Source organism: Fopius arisanus, unplaced genomic scaffold (assembly GCF_000806365.1).
Source record: "Fopius arisanus strain USDA-PBARC FA_bdor unplaced genomic scaffold, ASM80636v1 scaffold00079, whole genome shotgun sequence".
NCBI lineage: Eukaryota > Metazoa > Arthropoda > Insecta > Hymenoptera > Braconidae > Fopius > Fopius arisanus.
Window position 1 is genome coordinate 186,702 of NW_011887818.1, and position 20,861 is coordinate 207,562.

The window sequence follows — 20,861 nt, forward strand, 5'->3', positions numbered from 1 at the left end:
AAAAACTAAAAATGGTTTTAAAACGAAATTTTATTTATTTATTATTATTTCTCAGGGAGAAAAGGCAATCATCTGAAATTTATTAATACCAACACCGTATGAATGGATTCTTCCTCACTCTCGACATCATTTACAGATTTTTTATTCTTCCTCAAATAGGAGTGATGCACCCCACCATTGTCTTCTGAAACCAGTTTTAAATAGCCCGACATTGTTACGAATTTATTTTAAAAGTATCTTTTACATCCAACCCAACTTGCCGATTATCAATCAATTAACATTTTGTTACTGCACAGCGCACGAAAAACACTTGTTACTAAAATGAATTTGAGTGATTAACTGTACGTCAGCAATACGTGCTGTTCCTCTCGCGACTCGAAATTGTGGAGATGGAATATAGAATCACTTTATCTGAAACTGGTTTCCTGTTCACCATCAGCTCGCAATATTGTACAATTCCCCGATGTACAAAAAAATTTATCTCTCAAGCTGCGTATGTATAATTCCAGGAAGCAAAATATTGACAAAAATTGGTAGATTAAATTTGAGGTACTGACAATTTTGGGGAAAAATACAAATACCAATGAACGATTTCAAAGTTGAAGTCTACATGTTGGATAAGTTTTCTGGTGACAAATTGTGAGATGAGAGAAGTCAGCGTTCGTTCGTAAACACGAGATAGTACACTACTAATATATGCTTGTATTCAACCGGACGATTGACTTTATATATAGTATATCACTGTGAACATACCATTGGATTGTTTCCAAGGGTCATTAACAATGTGCATATAATAGTTTATGATAGCACGCATGAAAAAATTCCACAGAAAATCCTGACGTTTTCGCTATAGATTATCCTAACGGAAATTCTCTTCGTTTCCGGTTGATTTCTATCATGAAAGTCGCTATTTTACTGCTAGTTTTTATATTTAAAAAATATTCCACTGAGTGAATACAAGAAAAATCGGTCAATTCCACATAATTTAAAAAGTTATTGCCGATTTCTATTCATTTTTCATGTTTTTTCTGTGTAAATTTCGAGGAAACCCTCGATTACATTGACGAGAAAAAAACATCCCGTTTTTAAGTGTTATTATTATTTAATGATTTACAAATTTTCATAGTCGTGTGTCTATTTTTATGAATTTTTCGTCACATTTTGTGAATTTTTGCGAAAGCTTTGTTTTGCAGAAATTTTATCAACCGTTTCGCAGAAATTTATAAAAAACTTGAAAAATCAGAAGCTATCGGCAATAACTCCTTAAGGTATCGGTATATATTTTTTTCAATTGCAAGGGCATTCATATCAGGTCATTCTCAACAGCCAGATTTTATAAGAAATTAGTGGAGCAGAAATTGATATTTTTTGTAAGTAGTTGAAAAACACTGAGAACTCCTGATTACCATTGCTAAAAAATGCTCCTTAACTCGATTGTTTATGGTAAAATACTTTGGAAAATGTCAATATATTTTCTAGTCGTTAATAAATTTACTTCGCAAAAATGGATTCAGTTGGATTTAATTGAAGCATTCAGTTATTAAAAATTATAACATTTCCTTCTTTTAGTGTAGACCCTGTCGGACTTTTAGGCGGCCCACCCCCTGTACCACTTTTGCCATGTACCAAAAAAAATCTTAACGCATTAAAAAGGAAAACATTTGGTAAAATACAGTCATCTCTTTTTTTTATGAGATTCCCGTTCGACAATGACCCATAATGAATGGAAAAATTAAATACGCTAGAAATGGTACCGGTGTGAATCGAACTTGCGATACTCCACACGTAAATCTGACGCCTTAACCGCCTTTGCCGTCGGTCACAATTACTATATATACTTGGAAATTGTGATAATAACAAATTTTACAGTCCCTGCCTGAAAAATTCACTCTTTGGAGTTAATTAGCAAATATCAAGTTTTCATTTTTTGTATACACAATCGAATTTACTCCACTCATGAACTCAAACTTCAGTCCGCCCATCTAGAAAAATCAGGACTTTGGACCCACGAAATCATCGCAAGAAAACGAAAATTATTATTTTTTCTGCAGATAGAATCGCGCGAAAATGATCCCGTACGATTAGCTGAACTAAAAGAAATTTCATGTCTCAAGTAAATCTAGATGACGGAAGCAAAATTCATTTTGCAGGAGTATTCGTTTTTAATGGAATACCTTTTTTTACAAATTAGATTGCCGATGAAAAAGATCACAGAAATTTCTTTTCCTCATCCAATAATTTTTTCTATAAAAAATTTTTTCTATAAAAAAATTATCCTCTTCCAACCAGGAAGTATTTTGGAATTTTTTATAAAATTCATAAAGTTCACAATCTCAACATTTCAAAATTTATTATTTAATCTTATTTTCACCTGCTTTTTTCAACTTGTGCTTGTACTTGTAAACCGAAATAGTGTAGAATGTACCGCATTTTATTTTTGTATAGAGAAAAAAAATGTAACTCACAGACAGATTTTTTCGTCATTTACATTGGTTTTTCCGGCCATCTTAATAACTCCACAGTGTTCGAAAATATCTAAATTATATGTTTGCAAAAATTAAAGTGTGATAATAACACGACAAGTAGACAACACTAATTAAATAAATTCCCGATGATGTCATGCTCTTGCCATGAATTGTCCCCAAATACGTAATACGTCACTTGCACTGTGTCAGTCCGAGATAGAACTGTTTCGATTTTCTTCACTGCAGGCGAACGAACCGAGCAAAATAAAATAAAAAAGGAAAATGATTAAGAATTTTCTGATATTAGAAAGTGACTCCCACGAGTAGTTTCCGTCTTCTTCAAACACAATTTTTGTTTTCTCGATCAATGCTATCACATTCTTTCTGTATTGTTATCGATACTGAATTTATCTCGTTGATATGAAATATTTCTTGAAGGGTGAGAATTGTCTTCTCGGGATCGAATTCTTATCGTCGGATATTTTCGAGGACTAAGTAAATAAATTTTCATGAGCTCATCAACGAATAGAGGGAATCCCTTAGAAATTCTATAGATAGATCGATGATCCCCTCATCTTATCTGTCATGCACAATCACTTCATTATGGTTCATGCAAAATTCACGCAGATGACATATTCTGAGACAACTTAATTAACACTAAGAAACAAGATAAGGCGGCAATTATCACATGATAATCAGTGCCATCGATGGTAATGTCAATGCAATGAATAGCAAACTGTAAGTGAGAACCGGCTAGATAAATAACAGAATAAAGATAATGACAAGCGAACAATCAATTTAATGATCTAGTCTAAAAAACTAAAAAAACAAACCTTTGGAATTCCATATTCTATAATTGATTCCACACAGGAATTAATCACATTACATTCTCACAGAATTCAATGTTCGGTTCATGGTTGAAAAGTTTAAATATTAAAGGGTAATTAAAATTTCTAATGAATGGAGAAGGGCCTCGGTCGAGTCAACACCGCAACTGACAACAATGACAATATGTACGGATTTTATAAGCTACGGCACTATAAGCTATGGACAATCACTGCGATAGAGAGATCTACTCAAGTACATACAATCTGCAACACCAGCCAATTTCGATAATATGTACGTACATTTATAGTCTTTCTTATTGATTCTCCATGACCTGTTATTGAGGAAACGAGGAAATCTTTTTAGGGGCGTCGACGCTACATTTTTATTTATTTATCAGCCAAATTCATCAGGATGAACCAGTATCATATCAGTCAAGATGAATATCTTTTCGTTCGAATTCGTTGTCAGTCGCTCATGCGACAATAAAAAACTGTCGATTAATCCGAAGATTGACTCTACTCAAAAATTGAATTGATGACTCTTTGTAATTAAATAGACTGGAACATTGGCAATCAAACAATTTGTTCTCATTCAGTTAAATAGATTAAGGGCAAAAACGAGATCTTGAGCGATTAAAAAGATTTTATCATGGTGAATGAACATGAAATTTTTGAGGGTTCGATTGATTCAATTGATTATTTAAAATAGTATGTTAATAAATATAATGAGAGTAATATACAACAAGCAATAAGTAAGTAAGCTGGAATGGTGTCCTGATTGGTGAAAATATAGTCTATTTCTACGTAAAAATTTCGTGTAAAAATCCCATGTATTCGTGCTTTGCACTTTCACTAGAAATGATGCAGCAGAAATTAGTGTACCTGTCGTGAGCGTGGTTCTGCTGGTTCATCTTTACAAATAGATTTTCCTGTTAATATTCGAGACACATATCAATAACGAAGATCCTGCCTCGCGAAGGAATTCTTCACAAACGACCGATCACAACTGATCGCTATCATTTAACAACGGGTTCCACATCATCTTTGTGTTTACAAATATGACACCAATACTAAAATATCGAAATAATGACTTTTATTAAATTCTCCGCTCCAACTACGAGTTAATTGGACTGATGTACATTACAAAATTGATTGGCCATTTATAAGGTAAATTATCGCAGTTATCGTACAAAGCGAAAGGTTCTTACAACTTTGAATAGATAAAGAGGCAATTTTAATATTCCTACAATCAAATTGATAACAAAATTCTTACACTTAGTCGAGAAACATGAAAAACTCAGACATTGGCTTTCTATTTAAAATGTTTTTCTTCTGTTGATGTCAATTAACTGAAAGAAATGATGGCAGCATTGGTGACTTTGGTGTAATCACATTATGAATATGGGAATTATGCATCACCATCTTGGTGCAAATTGTGGAAAATCTTTCTTGATTCCTCAATTTTCGAAATATTACAACCTTGATGTCTCTTACAACTCCTCGTGTTTCGTCCCATCATCTGAAAAATTTATATGAATTTCATCAGAATAATGAAACAGTACTTTGGGAATATTTGTATAAATGAATCGGCGAGTAGTACCTGCATCGACTTTGTCTTCCTTATCAGTCTGTTTGTTTTCATTCTCTATAGTTTGCTGTAGCGTTTTGATCTCTTCGTCATATCCAGTCCATTCTGGAAGGATTCGCATTGCTGCTTGAAGCTTTGCTTCCTTAGTCATCGGATTATTACACTAAAAAATGGAATAAAAACTGTTAATTTCGTTGAATAACATATGAGTAGAAAGTGTAGTATTCCCACTTCTTTTCAACAAAAAATTAAAAATAAGTGGCACGCAACCAAGCATGAAGATATAAAAAAATGGAAATTTGTTGTTGCTTATGAAAAATGTAAAGTGGTTATTTCCGATTGTGTTTTTTTTCGTATCACTAAGATATTTTGTACCATTATAGTAACAACAGTAAAATAATTGTAAAAATAGTAGCTATATAAACTCTTATGTCTAATAATTCAATATTCTATAACTCAATTTAAAAGTAGAAGTAAAATGGTTCACGGGAATTAAATCCATGGGTCAACTTTCCATATATGTCGTAGCATTTAAGGACGATTATAGAATTTTTCCAATTACCTGGTTCAGCTACCATTTACGTTGAATAACATGTCCTAATTTTATTATTATTCGTGAATTTAGAGGTATTCTTATCGAAAGAAGATTAATTTTTTAATAAAAATTGCAGACACGGAAATTTCACACACACGTTCGCATGTGAAATGATTTTCTTGTATTAAATACAATAAAAATATTTCAATTCAATAAGTAATATAGAAAAATTTAATTCTATTGACTCTTTTTAGTTAAGATATTTTACTGAGAATTTCAAATGAAATCCAATACGACTCTGCGCTAAATTCGTTAGACGTTTCAATTAAATTTTATCATGGATTAATTTTAAATTGAATAAAAGTTAAATGTTAAGTTACTAAACTCACCAAATCGATAGTTTTTGCATATTTTTTCGATGCATCATTGCACCAGGTTTCACACCAAAGCCACTCCTGTGGCAATGTTTTAATAGCCACCTGATGAATCATATTATTTGGTAAATCCTGATCTAAATTTGATAAACTGTTGGGATCTGGACTGAGCGCTTGATACTGGCCCCTCAATCTATCTCCAGCAGCTATTCGTCGAAAACGTTTGAGATCAACAACATAAAGAGCACTGATGTGATAAGATCTACCCTGTAGATGAGTTTTCCAATATCCCTGTTTCCAGAATCTAAAACCTTCCATCTCTTTTCTACTATCACAGAATGGCGTGTAAGCGTAGGGAGCACCTTCGAGATCTAAATTAACGAGTTCCTTAAGATCTGCCCTAACTACTTGATCAGCATCAACAAAGATGATTTTCTTAACATCCAGGGGAAATAATACGTCCAAGAAGAGAATTTTGTACCCCCAAATGGTTCTCTGTTTTTCCGTTTGTTGATGGAGCCATCTTGGCCATTTGTACTGAATCAATTCATATTCGAATCCATATTCCTTGGCCATGTGAGGTAAGAAATCCTTCAACGTTGGAGAAAGATAATTCTTCAAGAACCAAAACTTCACTGGACTCTTCGTATGTTTTAATACACTGAGCATCATTATTTTCAAGAATCTCTCGTATAAATGACCGGATGCCAGGGAAAATATATTTATTTTTTCTTCACCGTCTTCTGGATCTTCACTTCCAAGTGTCCTGAGAAATTATGGAATCATATATTGACGTATGTACGAAAATACTTATCACACTAGTTAATAGTTAATTGGTACGTTATATTAACTCTTTCTGATAATATTTGTTCGTCATAAATAAATTTCAATGGATGATTAAAATAGCTTACCAATAATCGGAAAAGCTAGAACAAAGTATAGCTATTTAGCTATTTTCCACTTTCTTTAGTAATTGGTGGCATAATAGATTGTAAATTATCAAAGAGGAAAAAGAAAATAGAGAGAAATAAGAGAAGTGAATGTAGCATGTTAATTAATCGTACCTCGAGATTGAACTCCAAATGCCCGATTTTTTTTCATCGTCTTCAGCAAGAAGATCCATATCGAGTTTATCTGACTTTTTCGTAACTTTCAGTTTGAGGACATGACTTTTTAACGAATTGATGAGCACTCTGACAGCATTACCATGCTGGATCACGTCATGACCATCCACTGAAGTTATGTTGTAAATTTCTGCAGATCTACCGTGGCGAAGGCGAAGAATCCACTCGCCAGGATTTGCTTTTAGTTGGAAGTATCCCAGATTTGCCATCACTATTGTGTCAACCATCGCATGAGTATCAGTTCCGAGAGTTATTTGAAGTCCTCTGGGAGGATTTCCCATTGTAGCTTCGAAACAGTGGCCTTCAAGGAGCAGGTATTCAAGTTGGAATTCACTGGAAAAAGTCAAATAAGTAAAAATCTCATCTCCTGATTTTTCTCGTCAAACAAAATTTAGTTATCCCAGTAATTCCACCAAAAATCCTATTTCTCATAGAATTCCTTAACAAAAAATGAGTATGTGAAGAAAAACAACAGACGTAATGAGCAATTTAGAATGTTCAATCAAATAAGCAATAATTCAACCGACAGTAGTAGCCGTATAGTTGGTGTTTCACCAGCATGTCAATGATCCAGGTTCGATTTCGGGCACCGGCGATAATCCTGTCAAAAGGACGACTGTCCCAGGCCAGGTTTTTTCCCTCATATGAGGTTTTTCCCTCCCTTCAGCAAATTCGGTACAGGGGATTGAGGATGAGAAGGGAGCGAATGGAGAGAATGGTAAAGACCCGCGAGAGTATACAAGAGAAAGTTTTTAAATATTAAAATAAGTAATAATTAAATTTACCTGTGTACCCCCATGGCAACATTATCCAACTTGATATTATCCAAGTCATAAACACTCTTGACGACTTGAACCATCCAATTATCCGGTGCATGAATATTCTGCGTTAAAAGTGATGACGTTGGTAATTTATTGAATTTGGCACTAGCTCCGACGAGTTGTCCCTCCGTATTGAACTGAAGTTCAGGTTCAAAAACGAATCGATAGAAATTCTTGAGTGGCATGTCGCTATTTTTATCAACGCAATTCAAAAATATTTTGATATTACAATTAACAGCCTGTTGGAGTGTATTCAAAATAGCGCCCAATTTCTGAGCACCACGAGAGACTGGATCCACAATGGCAATTAAATTGAAAGCAACTTGATCAGAATTACGAGCCGGTATTTTAACAACACTGTGATCTTCACCACTGGCTATCACGTCATGTCGACTTCGAGTCTGTGGTCTAGGTACCAGCAGCGATGCTATTTCCATTATGACATCATCAGAAATTTCCTTCTCCTCTTCATCATCAATCGCATGAATTTTCTCCAAATTTGTGATCAATTTCTCACCGTAGGTACTGTGACTGAAACGCTCTAAGAGAGCAAAATCTTGACTGGAAAATGTTTCATCATCATCCAAAGGTCCAATGACTTTCCCATTGCATATCACAGCTCGTTGTGTTGTCGAGGATTCGTCCATCCTCAGAGCAATATTTGCAAAATGCTTGTGAACTTTTAGGCTAAATTCATAATTCAGCGGATTCTCATCAAAATCCACTCCAATCTGCTCACGGTATGCATTACGATCGAACTCCCCCTTTTCAATTAGAACTCCATTTTCCTCCTTTAGAATTTCTTGGATATAATGAATGATTTTATCATGATTTTCAGTTGGATAGTCAGTGTTCAATGCCGACAGGACAATTTGATTCATACCAATCTTATCATCATATTGGTGACTATTACTGTTAATAATGACCCCTAATCTGACGTCTGCGTTAGACTGGAGGTACTCCAAAGCTTCTCGGAGTAACAGTCTGCCGTCCGGATGCTCTAAATTCGTGACAATCCAGTAAGTGTATAGATGTTGAGATTTCTTTCTTCTCGGCATGTACAAATAATTTGAATTTTTAATTATCCAAGCTGAAGTATCCTCAGGACTCCATGTAGACACGTCCTGCGTGCTCGGAACTTCTCCCACCAAATTTAACCACTGAGTTTTATCATTTTTAAGAATTCTCTCATTCAATCTTGGCATAATATTGGGTTGATTCATCATGAAATCAACAATGTCATCCCCTTCAGTGACTTCACCTTTATAAACAGCCTTTTGCAGCATTGATGTTTGGGAATAAATCATGGATAAAACAATTTCCTCGAGGGACTCGGCCTCAACTATACTGGAAACACCTTCCAGTGGAACACCATTCAATAACGCCTGAGGGAAATTTTTGAAACCAGTTCTTCTTATAAAATCATTTGCCAAATGCCTTCCAACGTCGTACTCAGACTCTTCACCCAAAATGTAATAAACATTTGCCGAGGGATCTCTAGATCTCAAGGCTTTCACAACATCAGCAACTTGCAGATCGTTTTCATTATTTTTGTCATTGCCATCAGATGATTTTCTTTTTTCAACATCTTTCAACAAAACTGAGAGAAAGTAAACAGCTTCCTTGGGTCCTTTACTCTCTAATAAATAATGAAAAGCATTATTCACAGCGATGCTAGGATCATTTTGACCTGTCAAGGATGTATCAAAATTTGTATTGAAAACAAATCCGACTCTGATGGGGGCTGAATGTGCATAGAGTGTTTCTGCAGTTGTTATGAGAGGTCTAGAAAGAGGACTCAGTGGATCAACGACGAGAATCAAATTGTACAAATTTCTGCGAATATTTCTGAGCATTCCGGGAAACGTTGGACGCAATAATGATGTTAAGCTCGGAGACCATCGATTATAACGTGAATCACTCTCCAAATCGTTCACCCAAATGATAGCAGAGTCTCTGATATCAATAGCAAAATCCTGACTATTATCCGAGGTTTCAGACCCAGCAAGATCTAAGGCCAAAAGCTTTTCCATTTTACTATTACTCACACCAATTTTATGGAGTGTCTCCATCACTGTGAGCTCCGCACGAAGGGTTTCTAATAATCCCAGAATATCAATTGCATCCAAATCAAAGAAAAGACCATTTATGAATAATGCTGTATCCGTTGGTTGAATATGCAATTTTCCAAAAAATAACTCCTGATTTCTCTTTATTTCTTTCTTCATTTCATTCGTTACTTTAGTTCGAATTAATGATTTCGCCTGGGTTGGAAAATTTTGGGCAATATCTGTGAGTACTTTAATGGCTTCCAGCGATGGAGATTTCATGATTCTCTCGGCTGCTTGATGACTCAATTCCTGGAACTGCCACACTTTCAAAGCACCGATTTCATCACTCGTCTCCAGAAGATGCTTCTCAAATTCATCGAGCTCTCCGCGTTTGTCCGGATAGAGACTCCTCAATACCCCAAAGTTAATCCCATTTATTTCTTCTACTCCTTCATTCTCATACTCTTCTTTACCAGAATTATCTTTGATATCCGAATCATCAGTTGCTTTGTACTCAGTTGATTTCATTTGAAGTTCAACTCCATATCCTGCTAATCTCAGATGATGTTTTGGCCGATCCTTGACATAGTGTCGCAGGATGTAGCTGATTTCTTTAGCATCAGCTAGACTTTTCAGTTTGAGGTGGAAATCGCTGAAGCCAACAGATCCAATTTGACCATAAAGAATCACATAATTACTATTTACTATTGATTTTTTCTTGGATTCTGATTGTCCTGACAGTGGCACTGGATATTGATGATCCAACGAATAGATAGTCCTCTCCTCATCATCATCCTCTTCCTCATCAATTCTAGACTCCAAAGATTTTAATAATTTTTCTACATTATTGGAATCACAAGTAAGCTCTCCATTAACATCGACAAAATTTGTGCAATCTCCAACGGATTCTGTTTTTCGATTTTCCCCCATTTGAGAGAACATCTCAATTCGAGCAGAATAAGTCCTGAGGGACAGCGATAATTTGAGAAGAGCATTTTCTGCTGACGTGAGAAAATTGCTCGTAATGTTAATCAACCTATCGTATGTCTCTTTATCTGTTGCCTCGTGAGTATCAAAATTGGACTTGTCGTCTTGAGATATCGTATCTACGAATTTCCAAAAATAATTGGCATTCTTATCGTTGAGATACTCAGCTGCTTCTAAAATAATTGGGGTATCCCTCCAATTAGCATTTATCAGTGTAGTTACATATTTGCTGAGTTTTTTGTCAGGACTCGCTGTACTTGAAAATCCCAACAGTAAACAGATGATACCAATGCGCCACATCTACAAAATCGATAAGCTGGTGAAAATTTATGTTGTGGATTCTTTAGAGGAACTATGAAGTTTAATTATCCATTCGGATTTTCAACGTTACCGTCAGTTTCTCTATGCACTAAATGTTTACGTATCAAAATTGTAAATCACTAAATGGAACATGTACACTGCAATTTATCCACGACAACAACCAATCCATGTATCGCACGTGCCGGTGGCCTTTCTACTCATTAAACACTAGAATGCCAGTTGCCAGCTTGTATTGCCATTTCGAAGACTCAGAGCAATTACATCAATTGCCCGCTGTTGGTATTAAATCGAGTGAGCCCCAGAAATCTGTTGTACCACGTCTATTCCTCATTTGGTTTTCCTCATTTTCACGTGGATGGAAGGAAAAATTAGTTGATACTAAAAAAATTAAAGAGGATTCTATTTCTCGACTGGTGATATCCCCTTCTCCTCATAGTGAAGAGCAAGTGCAACTTCTTCTAGAATTAATTCCAACAACGTGCCTTCGGTTTTGATACATTTGAAAGCAGAACATTTCTTCCTTATCCAGTGGTAGTGTTCAAGTATTTTAGACACTCTTTAGCCAAAATTCAGTTTTTTTTTCATTTTTTTGGCAAATTATTGCTGATATTGACGTGACCAATTATAACGTTTTTGTGTTTTGTCATTATTTAGTACCTCACGAAGTTTCCTGGTGGTACGATAATTTTCATGTGTTTTCTGCAGCTTCGTGATCTTCTTCAAAAAAAAAAGTTTGGAAAAGACGCAGGAAAATGTGTGCACTGCCTCAATTAAAACTTCGCGAGTCATTAACTAATTGAAAGACGTAAAAACGTTATATTTTTTCCATTTCAATCCCATCGTAAGTTTGCCGGAAGCATTAAAAAAATGTGAATTTTGTCAGAAAGGGTGTAGAACATTGTAAACGAAAACTACAAATCCGGCCAATCCCTCTAAGGAAAGAAATCGCAAACTAATTTCTTCCCTTAAAGACGACTGATAAGATGATAAAGAGAGAATGAAATGATCAACACATTTAACCTCGAAGAAACCTTAAATTTTAACCTTATGTTTAACTAAGATTTCGTAAATAGTTTTTATAACAATTCAATTCTTTCTCCAAAAAAATTTTACAAATTGGTTGAGAAATTCAATTAACATCTACCGAATAACTCATTAGCCGAAATTAAAGAGGGACACTACTAGCGCATGCGCAGTGATGACCATGTGTGTTCCCCCGCGAAAAAGCAAGTTTCAAAGAGATCTTGACATTAATTGTAATAATTCTGTTAAAACAAGCTGGGAGTCTAAAAACTCAGCGAACATATTTAGTTATGCTACAAATGTAGAGAAGATCACGAAAAATATTAAACTTACTTTAAATTACGAGGGACCATCGGATTGTACGTCGCAGGCTATCCGATTTTTAAATTTAATTCAAAAAACGTAAAATAGTGGAAATTGAAAAAAAAATGAAAAAAACGAAAACTTGTGGCACTATACGACGATAATTTCAAATCGATTTAGAATTTCAAAATTTTCAGTCCTTCAAAGTGTATTTTTTTCGGAAAGAAAAAAGAATGGTGAAAGAAATAATGACTATATTAAGAAAATAAATGGTATCTTTAGGGTGTTATTCACAAATAAATTGAATTTTATTAACTGAACTTAATGGATTCGTTACACTTTCATGATAGAATGGACAAGTATACATGGAGGATATATTGAATATATTTTTATTTATTCTATATATTGACTAGAGTTTTGTCGCATGGGCTCCCAATTAGTGATCATATAGGCGCGCGAAGCACGCCCCAAATGTTTATTAATGATAATAGTTAATTATATAAATATTATAATTAAAAAATAACATTAAAAACGAGCCTAAAATTGAATATATCTTTAGGGTTCCAAGCCGGACGGCTATTTTAATTTTAAAAGTATGGAGAAGATAACAGACATTCATCTCCAAAATGTCTAGAGTAAATTAAAAAAAAATCGGACTCCAATTTGCAGACAGTATACCCAAAAAAATCTATATTCTATTTTAATTGTGAAAGGCGTAAAGCCGTACAGGGGAAATTTGAAAATAAAGATTCATTCATTCTATATTCAGTTTTTATATTTATTATAATGTAATTCATCAAACCTGGTTGTGACTGACCACACAGAAAAAATGTCTCTGGTCAAATATATTTTCTTCCCACCAATAAAACGTGCAATTACTGTGTAAATACTCCCATAAGATTTACTAATGCCAAATATATTTTCTTGTGTTCAGTAAATATTCTAAAAGAACTTTTTTTCTCTGTACATCGCCTGAGGGTCTCGGAGAAAAATGGTATTCGTAATCGGTAAGTGAATTGTGAGCTGTTTGTAATTTAGATTGAATATTGTTATCATCGTAGGAAATTCAATAATGTAAATAACAATTCCCCATAAAGATAAAAGAGAATGAGTATTTTTCAACGGATTTCGAATCAGACCGACTAATCACCAATCAGTGATAATGTGGTACAAGAGGATGACATGTGTAAAACACGTTACTGCGTGTTGTGTTCACGTCCCAAGCGGCTGATCTATTCACGCGTTCATGCATTTGCAGTGATGTCGTTAAAAAATGACAGCTCAAACATTTGAAGATAAAACAATAGTTACAAATGCGATAGGAAATATTTCCCATCGTAATGGAGATTCTCGTTTCAATCTATCAAGTGCACTGGCCAATTAAATATTACCATAAATCTGCAAATTCTGTCCTAGATAACTCCCGAGTATAACTCTCGAGTCATTAATTATTTTCCACTCTGAATATATATAGCTGCCTAACGTTACAGAAATAGAAATAACAACATAAAGAGACTGAGGGAGACAGATGGAGAAATAAAACCGGTATCAATGGGCTCTTGTGAGCTTATATCATCGATGCATGTCGTAACAATTGTCTGGATTCTTTTATAAAATATGTGAATGTTTATAAATTAAAAATTTAGCCATCTCAATGTTTACGAATTCACCAGTTCCTTTGGCATCTTTCCTTTGTTCAAACATGTCATTAACTTTATTCGCCTCGCCTCGATAAAATGTCTGACAACCTGCACGTAGTTTCGATTTACCTGGCCATTTCTTATTTTCTATTAAAATCCGCAATTAAAATGTGCAATGGAAAATTGCAAACAATCTAATGAGTTTAGGAGAGAATCTAGAAATATTGCACGTGCATATCTCTGCTTTAAAGAGGTCAGCGCAAATAATAATAAAAATAGACACAAGTTTGTGATTAATGACATAAAAATTACGCGATACTCCGAAATGGGGTAACTGCAATGGTATGAATATTTTACCTCTCGGATTACCGGAGTTCCACCCAGAGAACGGTTTGTCTAGCAAACATTCGACGTTTTTTTAATAAAAAATGAATGTTCAAAGTCATTCCTCACTGCCTACGCTGTTGTGAATTGTTTTGAAATTTAAGTAACAGATGTATTTGTATTTTTAATTTACTCAGCACCTGAATTCACTTTCAAACTAAATTGATCGCAGACTTCTCGAATATTGGTAATATAATAAACCCATGTTTTTTAGGATGAATGATTTCTAAATTTTCACTAACAATTTAAATTGTAAAATCCATCACAAAAATTGAGTATTAGATTCGATTGGTTTCTTAACAGATTGAAAATTCAGATAAACGGGTGACCGAATTATCGTAATTATCGCTAATTTCTGATATCATCAACCTCAGACATCGAATTTCTTTGGATATTCGAGGAAAATGACTTATTCATAAATAACAAGGCCACTGGAAATTCGATGTAATGTATTTGTTGTTGAAAAGTTGAAAATTTTTTACTTGAAATTCATAGAGTTATTTTCTACCAGCGCAGACAGCGATGAAAAAAAGTGAAATCAACTTGTTTTCAATTCAACTCGTCATACCTGGTGAGAAAAAAAATGCAAATGTAATGACACGAGTGTCGTCTGGTATTTTGTGCATGTGCATACACAGAGAATAAAAATTATTGATGATTTTTCTCTATGGTTACTAGTATTCGGAGACTATTGTTATTTATTATGAATAACTATTTTTTTGAGCGAAGTATTTGTTAGTTTAATACCGCATCCCCCTCCCTTCTCCAGTCATTTACAGAAATCCCCATTAGGCTTTAATTATTATAATTACATTGCTCTCAAAAAACATCATCTTAATTAGAAATCTGTAAATGAATTTCAAAGAAACAGGATTTTGAAATTAAAAATAAGTGTCTCCGATAAATGTAACTATGAAAAAAGCAAATATATATGGATAAGTAGAACTTATTAACTGTATATTCATAGAAAAAACAATAAAAATGAGAAAAAGATCCACATGCAAACAGTACATGAATATAAAATATCTAATATTGAATACACATAGGTTTTTCCCATCAAACCCATTTTGAATTGTATCAAGCTATTCCAATTGACGCAATACTTTTTTATTTTTATTGATTGATTTCATAATTGATTAATTCCACAGAAATAGTGATGTCTATGTTAGTTGGCCATTCAGATGCACTTCGAAGTCCTCAGCCTAATGATCAAGACATATTGGCAGACACTTTGGCAGAATCTGGTAGAAAAATATTGATGTACTCTTCGAGTGTACTAATTTTGAAGTACCTATATCAATCAGTATGGTCATAGTACTGACAGTGACAGTACCTTTTGAGACATTTCTTGAGAACGGTAGCAGAAAATTATCAAATTTGAATGAAATAAATGAGAAACGCGTGGCGGCACAACATTTCGTATGTCAATTCTGAGTATGATGTATGATATGATAGATTAAATGATGAATAAATTCATTATTTAAGACACGATACTGGCATAAATACTCTTGAATATCGTAGCACCCACTGAACAATCACATATTCAGAAAATTTATTCATCTCCAAGAATGTTCAAGGAAATGTCTGGTCATTCAGCACTCGTGTATTCAGCAAATGATGAAAACTGTGATTTCGTGATAATCACTATTTCCGTGGAATCACGCATACAGGTGATATATTGGGTTTTTGGCCGGATTATATGTGCATATATGATTGATGTATACTTGGCATATTGCAGGGAAAGTAAGACCTCCTACTATTTTAACATGCGATTCGACCATTTATTTCATTTTAACAACTCTACTTTAAATGTGAATTCAATATAATTCAAGCGTAAAATGATAATAATTTTCGATGTTGATTCCTCAAGAGTTTGTTAAATAGTGTCACCTCTGCAGGGTGTCTGCTCTAAAAACAAAGCCCTTTGTCTATTAAGTTTATGGAGAAATTAATATTTCCCACTATTTGATTGTACGGCTCGATCTTTTATTTATTTTTAACAATTTCGCTTTAGTTAAGGATTTGATATAATTCTAGCTGTGTTGATAATTTCCAATGTTGCTTGCTGGAGAGTTGTTTTAATTAAGTGTCCTCTGACCGCTAATTCGGGCAGGATGTGAGGTCTACCCATAAGACAAGGCCCTTTGTCTATCGGGTTGATCCACGTGTTGAGTTGTTTAAGAGATAAACAGCCTGGATAAACCTGGAGTGTCTCGTATGATCTGTTAGAACAGGTCGCCTGTTCGTGTCGAAAATATTTCCACCAGTAAATACCGTTTTCCATGTGGGGTTGGAGGAGTGTAGATTGTCTAGGATTGCATGACGATTGGGGCGCGCCGTGGCCGCTGTAGCAGAATGATGCCATGACGTATCGAGCGGAGTTTTCACGCAGACTGACGTCACGATCACGACCAATCGCGACCTCAGTCAGACAGTGAGCACGTGAACAGCACGTTGGCGATCACGCAAGTACCAAATGACGATTGAACTGCCATTGGCTGGTGGAATCGAGCCCCTCAACCTCATTGGTCGAGCCAAAGCACACCGCATGAACACCAATACAATCGGACAATAACACATCGTGCTGTACGACCAAGGTACCATCTCGCAAGGCTTCATTACACCACACGACGCCCAACCACTACCTTCATTACTCTGCATTTTCTATATTATTACTATATCATTATTTTATTATATTCTATAAACATTTATTCCCTATTCTCCTCACCTCTTCATGAACATTTTATTTTATCGTTTTCTTCGTCAGACATTCAGTGAATGTTCGTTGAATTTCTCTCGGTGATTCACTGCAAATAATTGTTTAAACAATGGATCTAAGTACAGTGCCACTTTCACCACCTGCTTCGCCTCAGCTAAAACAAGTTCATGTGAGTATTTCATTGATTCGATGAATGTACGGTGGGTTTAATGGGTTGTAGAGTGTTTTTTAATTTTGGATTTATTGTGGGATTGTTTGAATGGGCCGCGCTTTTGAGTGCGCAGGAATGTTCGGGCCTGTCCGCGGTATTTTTCAAGAGTTGCAGTGATAGAGGGTTTCAAAGTACGTGGAAAATAATGAGAATTTATGAATTTTTTGTTTTTGATATTAAGGTGGAGCCTCTGGTGTCGTCGTTCAGTGTTGAGGCTCTTTTGCGAAAGGAGTCAGTGCGTGTTCAACCGGATTTGCCACCTACACCTCAATCATCTGACAATGAAGAAGATGAACAGCCGGCACGTAAACGCCGCTGTATACAGGCGCAATGTCAATTTACCGAGGTAATTACAATATTATAACATCTTCACACTGGTAATGAGTAAACAGCGTAATGAACCCTATTAAAAATCGACAAAATTTCTATGATTTACAATTTTCTGCGTTTTTTTTTAAATATATTTTTCACAATATAAAGCACGAAATAATTTAATTTATCGCTGCGGCAGGTTTTCGAAAAGCTCTCCCAAATTAAGCAGATTCTGAAATTTTTATGAAAATCTTTTTTGTAGATCTGAATCAAAACTATAGAAATAAACTCTTTGAGAAATGTATGAGAAATTATTTTAACTTGATTTAATTTCAATGAAAAAAGCTTTTTTTTCTAATATATGTCTTAGATTTTTTTTTTCCGCGATAGGGCGAAGGGACACCTTAATTTCCACTGATTCCCAACTAACCGGAAGATTAATTAATAATGAACATGTTTTTTGTGACAGATTCTGCTACACGGCACACCACCACCAAGTCCAGAGCCAACTCGGGCCTCAGTGATAATGCACGCAAATCGTGATGGCACCTGTCATCCAGCAACCCTTCCAATTCCACCAATGAAATCACCAAGCAGTCTTCAAAATGGGGATTCCTCGTCAACCACAAGAGTAAATTTAGTCCAACAAAAATGGCCGGAATGTGAAAATTCCCTTAAAAATCTTCAATTCAAAATGAGCCTGTGTAAAGAGGAAATCATAGTAAATAGTAAAAATACCGACCGTGAGAGCACGAGGATGGAAAAAATGGAAGTACAAAAATTACAACCACTAGCACCAAAACCAGCACCAATGGGACAGATAACAATGGTACCAGTAACAGGCATATTTGGCACACCCATGGTACTTCCTCGAACTCCTCTTCTTCTTGTTACAACACCATCGACAGTTACCGCAAATACAAAACCCACCTCGGCTGATGCTGGGGCTCGAAGACGTGTTTACGAGTGCGAGCATCCAGGCTGTGGCAAAAATTATTTCAAATCATCTCACTTAAAAGCACATACCCGAACACACACTGGAGAAAGACCATTTCCTTGCCCTTACGACGACTGTGGCCGGAGATTCTCCAGGAGTGATGAATTATCGCGTCATAAAAGAACTCACACTGGAGAGAAGAAATTTGTTTGTTCGGTCTGTCAAAGACGATTTATGCGAAGTGATCACTTAGCAAAACATGTGAAGAGGCATGTCAGAGATAAAAATTCGCCTGATACGTTCAATACCAATACATCGTTATCAACTTGTCAAAGAACTACAAGTGCATCTCAATCACAAATGGGACAAAGATCATTGACGGTTAATCTGCTTCCAGTTCTTGCGTCCAGACTGACACACCTACCAAATTTAATACCACCCCAACTTGCCGCATAAATTATTCATTTTTATTCCTCTAGTCCTTCTGGTATAACTAATTCTACTCTCAAACCATCCATAAACTATATCGTATTCTATCATGAAAGTCATCATGATTTCTACTTATCGAACAAAATGAGTAATTATTAATAATGTAAGTGTGCCTGTGATCTCTGATGTGTTTCAAGAAGAAAAGTCGAGGGAATGATGCTGAAAAATAATGTTTACCTGAGATTGAAATATTATGTAAATAGTTTATGTTCAAATGCTAAGACTTCTCCATAGGATTATTTTGCATATAATATTATTGTATATAAAAGATGAATACAGAGTTATGTACTTTCTTAAAAATATGACAATTTTCATGGAAGGATTATCAATCCATATCCACTTACCACACCCAAACTATTTATTACAAAGAGTTCACTTCTTCGGACTATTTTTTCATTACATATTTATCTGGACAGCAGAATATTAAACATTTCGTGTGATTTTTTTTTGTCACATGGTCAATCATTAAAGCTCATTTTCAGTGAAGTAGGCTATATTTAATGTCTAACGTAGAAAGTTTTTATAATGACATCTTGCAATGACCAGAAAATCATTGAAAAATGGAATTTCAATTAAAATGAGTGACTAATAGAGAGAAAGAAAGGTATTAATCACTTTCTATTACAACTTCCGATAGTAAATCGAGCTAATGACTGCTCTATGACTATCACACGCTTGTACCCAAAAAAATTATCTTAATTCTTTGACAATAAATATCTAAAGGTCAAATTTTTATATCGACCTGTTCTAAATTTAGAAACAAGTTATCAAAAGTAGAGTTATTTCTATTCTAATGACTACTCCACTGAAACAAATCAAAACATTGAATATTTATCAACCAAGAGGATTAGAATATTTTCGAATTTTGGAGAAATTTGTTGATGAGCAATGAAATTCTTCGATCAGTACGTACAGACTTGATTTATTAATTGTTCATTGTGGGCTTTGGTCAGGGTCCTTAGAAATTACTTGGAACGACTGTACGATATTTAGTCTATGTACTAGAGGTCAAAAGGTAATTACTCCAAGGCTTCCTGGATGGACTTTGACTTGTTTTCGTCTTGTGGATGGCAAAACTCGAATTTATTGACCTGTCTGCTCGAGTACTTCACGCTCCCAAGTATTATGAACAATTTAATTTTTGAGCTGCCAGAGCTAAAATGATGTTCATTATGTTTGATTACGAAATAATCAATTGAAAAGTATTCCCCCGTTGGAGACGAAGAGGCTCTTCTACCATAATAGGCTGTTTAGTAATTAAGATAGATCTGTATTTTTGATCTAGCATCACGCTAGCTCGGCGTGAAGCTCAGGCGAAGAATGAAAGGTTTTCTATCTCGGCTGCTCATTAAGATAGCAACCGGAATTTAAATATATTTTTTTTTCCCGACTTAATAAGGGAACATGGTTGCCTAATGCACGATTAAATCATTCAACCATGGAATCCATTGGTCTCTAATTTGTGTGCAAATCAATTAGGACCTTGACCAACGATATCAACGATGAACGATATTTTCAATTTGGATGTAAAAAAGAGCAAATCAGTATGTGGAAACCGAAGTTATGTATTTGTTCTATCGTTATCAAAGATATAGAAATGAGGTGATGCTCAGAAATCAATGGAATAATTTGAGGATCAATTGGTCTGTATGGAAAATAGGACACATTGTGAAATGATTGTAGTTAAGGAATTGAGAATTTTCCCATTATTTCTTTAAGTTGAGGATTAAAAAATGAGTTTTGTAGTAAA

The 20,861-nt window shown here is 34.8% G+C and overlaps 3 protein-coding genes across 8 annotated transcripts in view; 1 reads left to right on the top strand and 2 right to left on the bottom strand.

Moving 5' to 3' along the window:
• The window catches only part of LOC105270142 (zinc transporter 2), a 13,416-nt gene extending 9,118 nt beyond the window's left edge, over positions 1–4,298 (bottom strand). Inside the window, exons 1-2 of one of the 5 annotated variants that reach the window (XM_011310873.1) lie at positions 3,299–3,471; positions 2,466–2,535 (exon numbers count right to left, since the gene is read on the bottom strand). In XM_011310873.1, coding sequence (XP_011309175.1) covers positions 2,466–2,506 — 41 coding nt within the window. In that variant the 5' untranslated portion in view covers positions 2,507–2,535; positions 3,299–3,471. Of the gene's footprint in view, positions 1–89; positions 223–2,465; positions 2,900–3,298; positions 3,472–4,174 lie in introns of those variants that run through there. The other 4 variants (XM_011310875.1, XM_011310876.1, XM_011310872.1 and 1 more) reach the window with 4 other exon arrangements.
• Positions 4,299–4,363: 65 nt separating this feature from the next.
• On the bottom strand, positions 4,364–11,309 carry Uggt (UDP-glucose-glycoprotein glucosyltransferase). 2 transcript variants are annotated; one of them, XM_011310879.1, is made up of 6 exons: positions 11,164–11,309; positions 7,699–11,072; positions 6,854–7,246; positions 5,805–6,555; positions 4,893–5,043; positions 4,364–4,811 (listed from the first exon to the last, which is right to left on the bottom strand). In XM_011310879.1, the coding sequence occupies exons 2-6, from the start codon at positions 11,070–11,072 to the stop codon at positions 4,783–4,785; spliced, it is 4,698 nt and encodes a 1,565-aa protein (XP_011309181.1). In that variant the 5' UTR covers positions 11,164–11,309; the 3' UTR covers positions 4,364–4,782. The 2 variants fall into 2 exon arrangements, with proteins under 2 accessions (XP_011309181.1, XP_011309180.1); XM_011310878.1 differs by having other exon boundaries at positions 7,699–11,088.
• Positions 11,310–17,071: 5,762 nt separating this feature from the next.
• On the top strand, positions 17,072–20,861 carry LOC105270144 (Krueppel-like factor 6). The gene is made up of 3 exons (XM_011310881.1): positions 17,072–17,331; positions 17,555–17,719; positions 18,155–20,861. Exons 1-3 carry the CDS (start codon positions 17,272–17,274, stop codon positions 19,076–19,078), a joined length of 1,149 nt encoding a protein of 382 aa, XP_011309183.1. The 5' UTR covers positions 17,072–17,271; the 3' UTR covers positions 19,079–20,861.

Bases quoted from the DNA above. Each gene is read 5' to 3' on its own strand.
- Uggt (XM_011310879.1), bottom strand. From the start codon at position 11,072: ATGTGGCGCATTGGTATCATCTGTTTACTGTTGGGATTTTCAAGTACA. The intron at 5,044-5,804 runs GTGAGTTTAGTA...TCCATTTTTTAG, and splicing joins ATGCAAAAACTATCGATTTG to TGTAATAATCCGATGACTAA. The intron at 4,812-4,892 runs GTACTACTCGCC...TAAATTTTTCAG, and splicing joins GGAAGACAAAGTCGATGCAG to ATGATGGGACGAAACACGAG.
- LOC105270144 (XM_011310881.1), top strand. From the start codon at position 17,272: ATGGATCTAAGTACAGTGCCACTTTCACCACCTGCTTCGCCTCAGCTA. The intron at 17,332-17,554 runs GTGAGTATTTCA...TTTGATATTAAG, and splicing joins CTCAGCTAAAACAAGTTCAT to GTGGAGCCTCTGGTGTCGTC. The intron at 17,720-18,154 runs GTAATTACAATA...TTTTTGTGACAG, and splicing joins CGCAATGTCAATTTACCGAG to ATTCTGCTACACGGCACACC.